This window comes from Coturnix japonica, chromosome 3 (assembly GCF_054131305.1).
Source record: "Coturnix japonica strain WE chromosome 3, WE-NBRP24, whole genome shotgun sequence".
NCBI lineage: Eukaryota > Metazoa > Chordata > Aves > Galliformes > Phasianidae > Coturnix > Coturnix japonica.
The window spans coordinates 73,408,912-73,421,697 of NC_140665.1; the positions used below are offsets into that span (position 1 = coordinate 73,408,912).

The 12,786-nt window shown below is 35.7% G+C and overlaps 1 protein-coding gene across 7 annotated transcripts in view; it reads left to right on the top strand.

Annotated features, from left to right (window-relative positions):
* Positions 1-12,786, top strand: part of CEP162 (centrosomal protein 162) — a 40,678-nt gene that overhangs the window by 15,258 nt on the left and 12,634 nt on the right. For 6 of the 7 annotated variants that reach the window (XM_015858936.3, XM_015858938.3, XM_015858937.3 and 3 more), the window contains 13 exons: positions 616-662; positions 1,595-1,662; positions 2,340-2,367; positions 2,732-2,854; positions 3,553-3,747; positions 3,904-3,985; positions 4,869-5,133; positions 6,236-6,503; positions 8,233-8,375; positions 9,164-9,391; positions 10,089-10,226; positions 10,982-11,094; positions 12,003-12,108. In XM_015858936.3, the coding sequence (XP_015714422.2) occupies positions 616-662; positions 1,595-1,662; positions 2,340-2,367; positions 2,732-2,854; positions 3,553-3,747; positions 3,904-3,985; positions 4,869-5,133; positions 6,236-6,503; positions 8,233-8,375; positions 9,164-9,391; positions 10,089-10,226; positions 10,982-11,094; positions 12,003-12,108 (1,804 nt within the window). Of the gene's footprint in view, positions 1-615; positions 663-1,594; positions 1,663-2,339; positions 2,368-2,731; positions 2,855-3,552; positions 3,748-3,903; positions 3,986-4,868; positions 5,134-6,235; positions 6,504-8,232; positions 8,376-9,163; positions 9,392-10,088; positions 10,227-10,981; positions 11,095-12,002; positions 12,109-12,786 lie in introns of those variants that run through there. The other variant, XM_085541940.1, reaches the window with a different exon arrangement.

Here is a 12,786-nt window from a genome sequence, read left to right on the forward strand (position 1 = left end):
TTTTTGTTTTTAAATAAAAGGACACAGACACGGTGTGGTGATGGATGAAGGCATATATCTTCAGTACAGCTCAATAGTTGCAAGCTGATTTAACCTTCACAGTAATAAAGTTTAACTGAAAGACAAGTTAAGAACTCTAGCAGTTGGAAGGTCAGAGTTCTGGAAAGGAGAAGGAAAGGAGAACGTTTTTTGTTCTGTATTTTGTTCATTGACAGGGTTTTTTTGTTCGGCTGTTTTTTTTGTTTGTGTGTGTGTGTGTGTGTGTGTGTGTGTGTGTTAATGCAGATTTACAATGTCAGGGCAAGAAGCAAATCCAATAACCTTTATCCGAGAATCTAGTGTAGATGTCAGAGGGAATGCAGAAAGGAAATGATTTTAAGGGGTTAGATTGAAAATTTCAAATGTGGAGAGTTTTAAAAATAAAAGTATTTATTTTAATGATGGCTGACATTTACCTTGCTTACCAATGTTTAATCTGATGGACAAATTCTAGTTTCTGGTACTTCTTAGAATTAGCAATAATAGCATATAAGTTAAAATAGATGTGTGTGTATATGTGTATATATACACTTGTTCTCCAAGAAGAGATGGTAAAAATTGTATTTTGTTTCTTAGAAATGAAAGTGAAAAAGAAGTGGAATCCACAGCTGAAGAGAAATGCGGTAATGGTTTCTAAGCTGTTCACTTGAAAAATCTTGCTTTTTTAAAATTATTATTATCTTTTTTACTGTCTATGCTATTAATTATGAGAGGTTCATTAAACAGTAGCAGTAACGCAATCTGTGGATTAATACTGCAATTCAAATGCAAAGTCTTCTAGAAGGGCATCAGAGGAAAGCAACTCTTCATATTATAGCAGGATATAATTTAAATGTCTGGAAAAGGGAAATGATACCACAGGCTTTTAGCTTGTTTTGTTCTCTGTGTTGACTTGTCCTACTAAGCAGAAAATAGCTTAGCACTTGCTAGGTTTTAGGTTCAAAGCATAGGCCAGCATCCTCAGTGAACCTTCTTCAGTGTGATGTGTAAGCCAGCTGACTTCTGTTTCCTTATCTCCCTGTTTCTGTGGATAAAGCGTAGGTTGATCTGAAAGTTAATGTAATTTTCATATTAATTATCTGAATTTATCTAGTTTTTTCATCAGCTATACACAGTGCGTCTGTGCAGCTGGTGTGCAGTTAAGTGAATCTAGGGCTTTACTTTTGACTTTTTTAGAAATGTTTTTTTTTATTTTTGAAATGGATTTTAATATATTATGAACAATACCATAAAGAGAAATAGATAAAAGAATAAATCTGTCCATCAAATGCTTACAAAAACACCTGGCCCGGTTTTGAAATAGTTCTTAATGTTTGAGGTACTCCAGTGTTTTAGCTGTCATCTTCCATAAACGCTTTCATTCAGAGATGTTACGTGTGACTTTCTTGCAGTAGACTTTGTACTATGCACAGTATCAAAACTTACATTTCTCACAAAGAGTAATAGCAGCAGTAGATGTTCTTAGCCTGAAGATCGGGGAAAAGAAATAGCTTTCCCTGTACTGTTTTATCTTCCCTGGATATTTCATCTGATTGATGTTTATTTTACTCTTCAGAAAGCTACAGCGAAGATTTTGAAGAGGACACTGATGCTAATCCTGCCTTTAAAACTGAAGAAAGTCAGGTAAATCAAAATATGTCAGGAGTTTAAGTGCTTAAGAAAAGTGTATCATAGGAAATGTTTACAATTGTTTACAATTACATCCTGAATTGTAAAACTTCTGCAATATCAGTATCTTAAACTCATAATGTATGTACTGTCCAAAAGAATATAATGGTCATGGGGTCTATATTGTTTTATTAAGTATATATACTTTCAGTGTATACATATCACACTGTAAGCATTAATTTCCTCAGAGTTGCCTTATTACTGCTCCTTTGAATTAACTCTATTGAAAGTCCAGAAATAACGAGCTCTGGCTAAAGCCTCAGGATGACTATGAGTGAATGAATCTGTCTCCTGGAGCTGTTAGGGTGGTCTACACCAGCAGATGACACAGACCCCTCAGATCTGTATGGAGAAGCAGTTTGGACAGAGTAAAAAACCTACACTGATAAAAGTAAACCAGGAAAGTGTAAAAAATACTGTTTCATTTATGCAGAGTAGCATTTAGCTTCCAGTCACTTGTAAGAGGGTTTTTAGAGTAGAGGATGTTGAGAGAGGAGAGCTTTAGGAAAGCACACATGCTTGAAGCACCAGGAGCTGCTTTAGTTCATAGATTTTGGATCAGCTTTTGAAGTTTGTCTGGATTGTTTTTCCTGCAATTCAAAAAGTACTATTATTTTGTTTATTTTTCATAGGAACCAAACAGTGGCATGCTGGCTAAAGGTAAAATACAATCTTTCATCAGTGAAAGAATACAAATGTACCTTCTTGATACTTTTCCATCTGAATTTATTACTTTGATACTTTAAGCATAATATTGTGTTCTACTGGAAATCTGTTGGACTGAAATTATTAAAAATAAATCAATTAGCACTTCAAATTGATAATCTATGTAAGTTTTATTTTTCTAATTAGTACTTTTCATGCTTGTATTCAGAGTTACAGCATTAATGGCATTGTAGTTATCTATATGGCACTTTTTTTTTTTTTTTTGCACACTTAAAGCATTAAGATAATGTTCCATAGCATAGATAGACTATAAATAGGAAAGCTGTGTTTCCTTTAACCCTTATCTTCTTGGTTTTAGTTGTACTACTTGATTCACAAGATTCAACTACAGAATTTCAGAAAGCTGCTGAAACATCTGGTGTAGCCCTAAGTGAACACGATCTGCCTCAAGAAGTTGGTGGAACTGAAATGAATGAAGCAGGTAAAGGCTGTTTTTGAAAAAAGAAAACAAAAAAATTCCTTAACATCTTCATTTGTCAGAGCATGACATTGCTATATTATCTACTAAAATAACACATATGAAAAGACTATCAATTTTAGGGGGTGTACAGTTACAATTATACAGTTATAAAGTCGATGGATAAACAGAAGTTATGTAATAGAAAGAGGTAAATGATAAATGCTCACTAATGTTGAGGCTTGCTGTAAACTCCACAAAATAGCAATCTCCAGAAAGAGATCCTGCCTTAATGGTGGTCAGCCCTTAAATGAGATCTAGGAGAGATGGAGCCAAACTCCACCCCTTCTGGGAGCACAGCTGAATTACCTTCACCTGTGCTCCCACAGCTGACTTGTTGCTTGCCTCAGGTGGTTAATCAGAGGTCAGGCTGTGATCAACAGTTTCCCATACAGGGGGGAAAAATATAGGGGCTGGGGCAGGAAAGGCATTCAAACTGCAGATAAGGCTATTTGGTATTAATAGTCAATAATATCAAGTACTAATTAACTTGATAATTTATTTTCATAGTAGAAATGAGATTTTTTTTTTTCTTTTCCCAAAATGGAAAGCACAATTCTCACTTAATAATAGTCCAAGCCAATCACTGAAACAGATTGTAGTGTGTTATTTTCCAAGCAGAAAATCCTATAGTACCTGTTATGAGACTGCATTTTCCACAGGCACTTTGTGTGGACAAACTACCAGTGACACCGAAGCCTTACACCATGCGTATCATCATCACATTGATCAGTCTTTGGGAGACACCGATGAGCAAAAAATACACAGTTCTTCAATGGCCATCTCACAATGCTTAGTGCAAGTTACTTCACAAAATCACAATCTCTATTCAAAAAACACATCAACTACTGAATCAGGTAAATACCTCCAAAGCATTTTTTTTGCAAGAATGTAATATAAGTGAGCTATTAGTATCTTTAATACTTAAATTTATGAAACATTTTTTAAATGTGCTTTTTACAAATGCATTTTCTAAACTTTTAAAAATGATTTTGTTGTTTTGCACTAATTAGATTTACCTACTGTGGAAGAATTTATGAGACCTATTAAAGGAGATTGCTATAATGCCAGAGGTTTTGATTTGGAACCTGAAAGGTATTTATTTCAGACTTTTATTAACCTAAGCTCATTCACTGTTAGTGGAAAAACAGCTTACAAAACTTGCCTGTTTTTGGTTTTTTTTCCCCCCAAGTTAAAGACTGAAATTTCATTATGCTTTGCACTGGTATTATGGTGTTTTACAGTGAGCTATAAAATGAATATACAGTTAATTGCTTATGGAGATGTCCAGACTTCATTTAGACAATAAGAAGCAATGTCTACCAAGTCATTTTCGATGAGTCTTTCTCAGTCTTGACAACTGAGACAAATAAAGTCTCTGCTTTTAAGGACCTCTACTCATCAGCCTTTCCTATCCTAATTCTCCAGCTTCTACAGTCTGGGAAAAGATCACATCATTTTGTTTTGCTTATTCTTGTAATTCCTACTAACCTGTGCTCCATAATTCCTTTTGCTTTATACCAACTTGTGTGTAGCAAAATAATATAGAGGTATCAAAAACAGGTTTTGCTTAGCAGATTGATTCTGGGAACTCAACATGCCAGTGTACTCTGCAGGAATTACCATTCATTGTATTATTGGCACTGACTGCACACCTGCAGGTGTTTATCTTATAGTCCAGTTTGGTGCCTCTGCAAAAAACAGTTACTGCTGGGAAATAACTCTTGTTCTACAAGAGACAATCTTTCTCACAGTGTGAATCTTCAGCCTTGTCCTTTTTTGGTTTTATAAAAAAAAAAAAATAAAAATGTATGGCTGTTCATTACAAAAGCCTAGTGATTCTTTCATATTTGAGCAGTCTTTATAGATGCTACCTAAAGGGAAAATGGACTGTTTTTTCCAGAGTGGCAGAAAGGCAAAGGGCAAAAATCTTATATATCTTATATACACAGACAACCTTATTTCCTTTCTCTTGTAGTCCTGTGAAGGTGATAGGCAGCACAGTAAATGAACACGTCAATCACTTGCCCTATAAAGAGCACAAAAATGAATCAGTTTGGGAGACAAACTTACTTGAAAAATTTAACAGAGAAGACAGCATCTTTCTACAGACAGCTGCAAATGAAGATAGCTTTCTGAGGATGCCTGGGAAAGAAATTCAGACCAGTGAAGTACAACCTGATGTGCTAAGTAAAGAGATAATACAAGACTGTCTGCTTTCACAAGGCAGCAAAACTAAACAGGTAACAAAAAATCTGTTTGATACAGTTTATGTGAAAATACATTCAAAATGTATAAGACTTTAGGTGGCCTGTTATTTGGTAATGCTCTAATATTCAGGAAGTGAGAGTGTTGTTTTTCTTGAAATTTTCATGTTGCTATTTTTAGAGGTATCCACATACACTGGACTTTGGGTTCATAACAACACGAGAAATCCCAGCCTTAAACCTGCAGGGCTGCTTCAGTTACATCCCCAGCTCAAGATAGTTATGAATATGAGCATGTTTTCCTACTGAAGGGAACACACACAAGGTTCAGATCTGAGACCATACCTACAGAACAGGTGCTTAGAAATACAGCTCAATAAGAGCATGGATTAGACTGATTAAATGTAGGCTGTTAGTCAGGCTAACATGCTAGCCAGCAAGATGGCTGGCTTCTCTAATCTTGTTTTCTGTCTATTTTTTTTTTTTTTTTTACACTTATTTCTACCTAATCCATATTAATTCTCACCTTTACCTAATTTGCAGTACAAGATTTTCACAGTCTCCAAATTCTCTTCTCCCTGCATCCCCTAAATTAAGCCCACATTTCTTTAGGCAATCACCCCTTCAGCCTGCAAGGTGTTGTGGAAGGGCTTTGGTTGGTTGGTTCATCCTGGTGATTTCTTTTTTTTTTTTAAACCAACACCAACAGGCTAAACTCTCACTTGCTGGTTTAGAAGTCATATAACTAGTTTTCAGTGATGAAGTTTCAGAGTGTTCTTCTGCCTGCTGCTGTTCCTCTCTTCATTGCTGAGTTTGTGTTCACCGTGATTTAGCTTTCAGTCAGATAACCTGAAAAATTACCCATTTTGGTAATAAAAATCCAACTTCATAGAAAAAAATCCAACAGAGCCAGTGCAAAAATACTTGTAGGAAAGCATAACTTATTCATAATTTCAAGTTATTTATTTGGCTAAAAATAGTTACTTCCCATGGTTGTTTTATTTTTATCCGCACCTACTTAGTAGTCTTACAACTGTATGATTCTGGAAACTGATTATGTGCTTTTCTAACAGGGAAAGCTAACTTCAGATCACACTAGGCCCTAAAACCTGCTCTAAACAGATCTGCTCTATTATAGGTTCTGCAGTCTTGTTGCTTGAAGAATGAAAAATCAGAATCAACAACAACTAAACAAATGTTGTACAAGAATATCAGAAGTACAACACCTTTACATAAAAAGAAGTCTTCATACGGTCCTCATGGGGTGGTTAGAAGTTCTGGATATGGGAAATCCACTTCATACTCAAAACAGTCCATTCCAGCTACCGAAAGGAAAATACCAAAAGAAACTTTGAAAAAAAGCATTATGAAATGTAGAAGTCCTGCAGATAAAGCAAGATCTAAAGGTAACTAACTCTGTCTTATGAGGTCTGAATTTTACTTATAAGAGCCAGAGAGCTTTGCTGCTCGTGCTTCCCATTTAAAAATATATATTCCCATTTTGAAGTGGTTTAGAAGAAATCTAGAACTAAATGTGAGTACTTCTTAATTTTTTCTCCATATAAACTACCACTACATTTAAGGCTTACCTATTGCTCACCAATATGACCAAAAACAATAGTAGATAATGCTGTTCAAAACTAAGTACCTATATATTTAATGTTTTATTACAGTAAATGCAGAGATTTGCTGACACACTTATGCATGTGATGGTGGATTAATTACTATTCTCGGCTTCTTTCACTTATTTTTTGTTTTCCATTAATACAAAGAAAGCATTTCTTAAAAACAAGGTCCTCTTTTCTGTTCATGTCTCTTGTTGTAGCATTAAGGAATGGTAGTCCTGTGAAAGTCAAATTGCAAACTGACCGTCTTTCACCAAGTCTTATTTCCAGTCTGTGAGGCATGGGAAAACAGTTTCTGGATGCCCAGGTTTTAGGACGCTTGCATCTTGCTATGCTTTTGTAAACCCTTCAAGTAGTGTTAGGAAAACCAGCGTAGGATTATGTTGCCAATCTCAGGGAGATATTTCAATGGCAGCTATCAGACCAAGGGACCCTTGTTCCTTAGAGCATTGCAGTGGAACTGGAGATGAGAAAGGTGTGCAGGGAGATAGTGGTGATGGAATAGAAAGATGAGTCCTGAGTAAATAAGGCCACTAAGCCTCACTCAGGCATGCTTTTCTCTCTGTAGAAGAGAGCCGTTATCTGTAGCCATTATCCAAAGCAATTTTGAGTTCATTCATAAGTTAGTCTCAACAGGAGGCCCCAGAGGCTAGGAAGAAAATGGCTTTAAAGCATAATGTTCCCTAACTATCTGTGCTAAGGAAGCACCTATACAAGAGGTATAAGCGTTGTAAGAATTATTTCATCTTGAAAATGCTTGTTACTTGCTTGTTTTTATGTATGGCATCCTAGCAGAGGAGCTTTTAGATTAAACTCTTATAGGCAAAAATTAAATGATAATTGCAGCTAATGTCTATTTATCTGAAGATTAATGTTGTTTCAGGAAGGATTTATTGTCCAGCTACCTATCTCAGTTGTTCTCTTGATTTTTACTTCATTTTATACTGCATTTTTGGTGGTAGCATTATTTGGTTGTTGGTTTGGTTTTTTTGCATGTTGTAGCAATTGGGCAGATCAATATGATGGGAGGACTGGCACAATAGAAAGGTGCTATAAGGAAAGAAAAAAAGATTGCTTACCCATATCAGAAGATTCCAGGTTCACAGGGGAAAAGCTCCACCAGGGAGGAATCTCTAGGAAGAGATTCTTCCCTAGTGGCAGTCAGCCTTTAAATGGGGTCTAAGAGAGGTGCAGCTAGGCTCCACCCATTTGAGTCACACAGCTGAACTGCCTTCACCTGTGCTCCCAGGGCTGACTGGGTGCTTTCCCCAGGTGTTCAGTCAGTGGTTCCGGCTGTGACTCTGAAGTTTCCATATGTGCATGTAAAGAACTGATGACCACTTCATTTTCTTTGTTTAATTGCTCTGAAGTTTCTATGTTTAATTTGAAATACAAGTTGTAAAAAACTTGAATTACATGCTTAGTGGGTGAATCACATGAATAGATTTTTATCAAGGACTCTGAATTCTATACTTAATTTTGTTATATTTTGCTTTCTGCCTAAATGAAGAAGCCTTATTTACTACAAGGACGATAAGATCTGCAGCAAATCAACAGGCTTCTAAGGAGGATATTAGCAGAGCTATGCCTGACCAATCGGTTGTTCAAAATCTTGGACATCAAGTAGTGGATTCTTTCAGACAGCATCATAGTGTAAGTAGTAACTAATGATGTTCCCAATTATAGTATATGCAATTTGGTTTACATACCTGTTCTATCAAAACTTTTAGCAATATTAGCAGGATTGACAAATGCTGAAATATTTTTATTATAATATAAACATTATAATATTTATAAGGCTTCTTCAGTCAAATACTTGTTTTTGTTCTTAGAATTTGTAAGAATAAGACTGGGTTTTAGTTGTTTGGGTAGTTCTGCTGCCTTGGAAGTTCTATGTACTTTTAATGCTTATTGATTTCTAAAACAAAATTTTGCTGTACAAATTGACATACTTCTAAGTAAAATTTTTATTAAAAATTACTCGGTTAAGAAGCTGAAATGGAACTTCTGTTTGTTTTTCTACCTGTGCTGCACTGATGATTTAATAGAATATTTTCACTTGTCCAGGATGACTGAATTTGCAGTGCATGATGGATTTTCCTTCTTCCTTAATAATTGTATAAAAATGTATTACTGAATGTTCAAGTTGTTACTGCTTTTTGAGAAAATGTTTAATAGAATAACTCCAGTGGTTGTGCAGTAGCCCTCATATGAGTGGTGTTTGCTTCTAGTTTCTTATATTTTCCCTGCTAATATTTAGGAAATTGGAAAGTAATTCATTAAAGGAAAACTCTGTAGAGTGTTTTGATACTAGAACGATGGGATTTTTCTTTTCAGGTGTCTTATATAGTTTCAAAGAGCCAGATAAGCCAGTTAAGTAAAACTGATGAATTTTCTGTAGTCAACTTGGTGTAATGGTTCTCTGAATTTCTCTTTGTTAGGATTTACCAGTTTCTCCTGTCAAAAGTTGTGAAAGGGAACTGCGTTTGCTAAGACGAGCACAAGTTGCTGAGGAGGACCTGAGCAGAGCACGTGATGTGATTCAACAGCTAACCAGCACAGTTTCAGAAAAGGAGAAAGAAATGGAGACAAAGATAGTAGAATTGAAAACACGCTATGAAAAAGAGCTTTCTCAGCTGGGTCAAGAAAACTATGTTCTTCAGAGCAAGGTATTTTATCCTTTTGTGTCCCAAGTATAGAAAATGAAAAAGATTGCTTCTGAAACTTAAATGCATCTTACTTCAGATGAGTTGTCAATAAGGAGAAAACCCACATGTAGAAACTAATAGTGTATTTACATTTGTGTTTACAAATATTTACCCACTACTACATTTACTATGATTAGGATGTAATGTTTTTACATTATCCTGAGTTCACTTTTTTTTTTTTTTTTTCTTTTAAATTATAGGAGTCCTTCAGCAGGTTTTCCTTTGTTTATATGTTTGCATTTAAATGTTTAACTTGCTCTTACAGCTGTTTAAAAAAATAAATGAATAAGAGTAATGGATACCACATGTTGAAAACTGGAAAAGTACTTCATGCTGAGATACTGTTTGTTAATTTCATGCACTTTTCAATGTCGTTTTTTATCTGTATGGCATATTTAAAGGCCTATTTTACTATACCTTCCTGTTAAGATAAATAAGATTAAAAAAGCGAGGATATGGTTTTGTAAAACTTTACCAGGCTTTTAAAACTTTTCTTCTGTTTCATAATGCTTCTGTAAACTCCAATAGTAAGATTGGCTCATTGGTTTGCGTTTGCTTCTTAGCATGTACTGACCTATTTATGATATAAAGCATAATCTTGTAGGCAATTCCATACTGCTAGGAAGTGTGTGTCATATTGTCTGTTTCTTTCTGAAAGTTGAGAAGCGTGGAAGAGCTGTCTAAGGAGAAGAGATGGATCCATCAGACAGGAACAGTTTCTGTCCCTGAAGAAAAACTGGCACAAATACAAAAAGAAATGGAAGATCAAGAAGTCATTATTCAAGGTTATCAACAGGTATACCATACAGTATATATACCATGCTGTTTTCTCAGCAAATCTCAGAAAGAAAACTGTCAAGCAGTTACTTCCATTCTATTGAAAATAGTTGTCTTGGTATCTAAAACACAAGTGAAATTTAGGTGTGATGGGTACAGATATGTTGTACATTTTTGAAGTGTTTGCATACGTCTAGTTTGAGCTCAACTGTTTGCCCAAAATTTAGCAGACAACATGTGGTTTTAAGCAGTATTGGAAGTCCAGAGGGTTCTGTTTTAAGATGTGTTTTTTTGTCACAGATTTGGAGCAGCTGATTGCAAAGAAATCTTGTTAGCATGCCTGATTTATAAACTTATTCAAGTGCAGAAATAGATAATGAAAAATTAATGATCATTTTGAATGCTTGCAACTGTAAAATAAAATATGTGAGATTAACCATTTTCCAGGTGCTGTTTAGCATTTCTTAGTAAGGTTTGTATGCAATGTATTGGTGGTGCGGCTGTAGGCATCACAAAACAAGTGGCTGACTGTGCTTCCAGGACAGACATGGGCGGGTTGAACTTTGATCTATCAGCACTCATCCACTGTATACTTTGGCAATACAGTTGGGATAGCTTTACCTTAGTGTAAAGATATCCATTTTGGAAATTTTCATAATAAAATGTTTAGTGTTTCAGAAGACAGACTGTGCAAGTCATAGATTGAACTGGGTAAAACAGTGATTTATGACGTTTCTTTGTCTATGAATGTTAACTTTGTCTATCTCATCTTAGGAAAATGAGAGGTTATACAAACAAATGAAAGATCTGCAAATCCAAAACAAAAAAAATGAGGAACAAATGTATAAGGAGAATCAGTGTTTAATGTCTGAATTAATAGCCCTAAGGTAGGCTTAATTAAACATCTGATATAAAGTGTCTGATTTTTCAGCTACTTTTATTATTTTTTTAATGAAGAATTAGCAAAGAATCTGTTGGATGCATGTTTTCTGGTGGTTCCTGGTTTTGTGGTTTTAATTTCTCTTTTGACAGTAGATTGATGTTGATTATGGACACTTAATTCTTTGTCTTCTTGCTGATCTGGAAGAGCTATGAGAATGTGAGAGCCTTCCACATGGCAAGTATTTCAACATTAGAATTCAGATACTGTTGCTCATATCAGAACGTTCCACACCTGTATTACTCTTGCTCTGGTATTTTGTCTGCTCAAATGTCAAAATGCTTCGTTGCTATTCAAACACTGATCAGGAATCACAGGAGATCTTGTTAGTGGAGGAACCATTTGTCAATGGTTTACGGGCCGGTTTGGCCCAGTCCCGTGACTCCCAGTGTGCTACATGATGTTATGATGTGGAATACCAATAACCAAAAATCATAAAACCATGACACCCTTAGATTTGCTGCACTGTAGATCCTGTTAGATTTGTGTCCAGTGTTAATAATGAGAGGAAAAAGTAAGCAACTCGGATCTATTTGCCAAGGAGAGGTGAATTTCATTGGTGCAGAGAAGTTTTTCTTTCCTTCTCTCATGTAGTTCCAACAAAAACATTTGTACAAAGTGAGCAGGTTCCAGCTTACAGCTGATTTTGTTTTTCATGTTTTTGTTTTTTTTTTTTCTTTCCTGTTTTGTATAGAGATGTCACGTGGTTGCTTCTTTCTTTGGTTTGAACCTCCACAAATAAACTTTATAGTATCATCTTGAGCATATTGCGCTTGCTTTTTAGTATGCCATTGTTACCCCCTTGTGTGACGTGAGTCACCATGTTGCGTTATTTTTTTCTCCTTTTTTTATTAGAGAAAAGGTAGAAAGGATTAATATCCAGTCACAAATTGTGCGGGAATCTGAACCAGCCAGAAATCAAAGTTTCACAGAATTGATTTCAGAGCTTCGAGCAGCACGGGTAGGTGTGTGTGTGCCAAAACTCTATTGCAAACATTCAGATTTATATATATATATATATACACACATATAACCTCCAAATTGTAGATATAAATGAAAATAATTAGTTGGGTTTTGGGTTTGTTTTTTTTTTGGTGGTGGCGGGTATGTTTGTTTGTTTGTTTGTTTGTTTTGTTTTTTTAACTGCTTAAATAGAGAGCTTCAGGACCAGCAGCATTGTTTCTGGTTTGATACAGTTGACTTTGAGCTCTTAAGACTCCAGGGGCTGCCCTAGTTTTAACATACTTGCTGCTGCTGCACTTCCCTATCCTTAGGTCTAGCCTGGATTACTTTAACACCATTGCCTTTGCTTGTAACACAGAAACACAAGCAGTGCAGATGACCTTCTCCAACTCAGCAGGTCAGGAGAGGGTTTGGTAGTAGTAACACACATGTGGATCCCACTAAGAGCTAGCCCTGGGCACTTTGTATAGACCCAAGAATGGTTGTGCCCAGAATCTGATGCACACACTCCTTCACCGCAGTTGCTGCTCTGAATAACTAAAGGCCTCAATCTCCACAGAGTGGCTTTTCTGGGAACCTTTTGTCCTACTCACCAGCTACTCAGTCTTGAAGTTTGCTAGTGATCACACATACTCAAACTGAACAGTGGGCACACACACAGAAAACATCAAGAAAG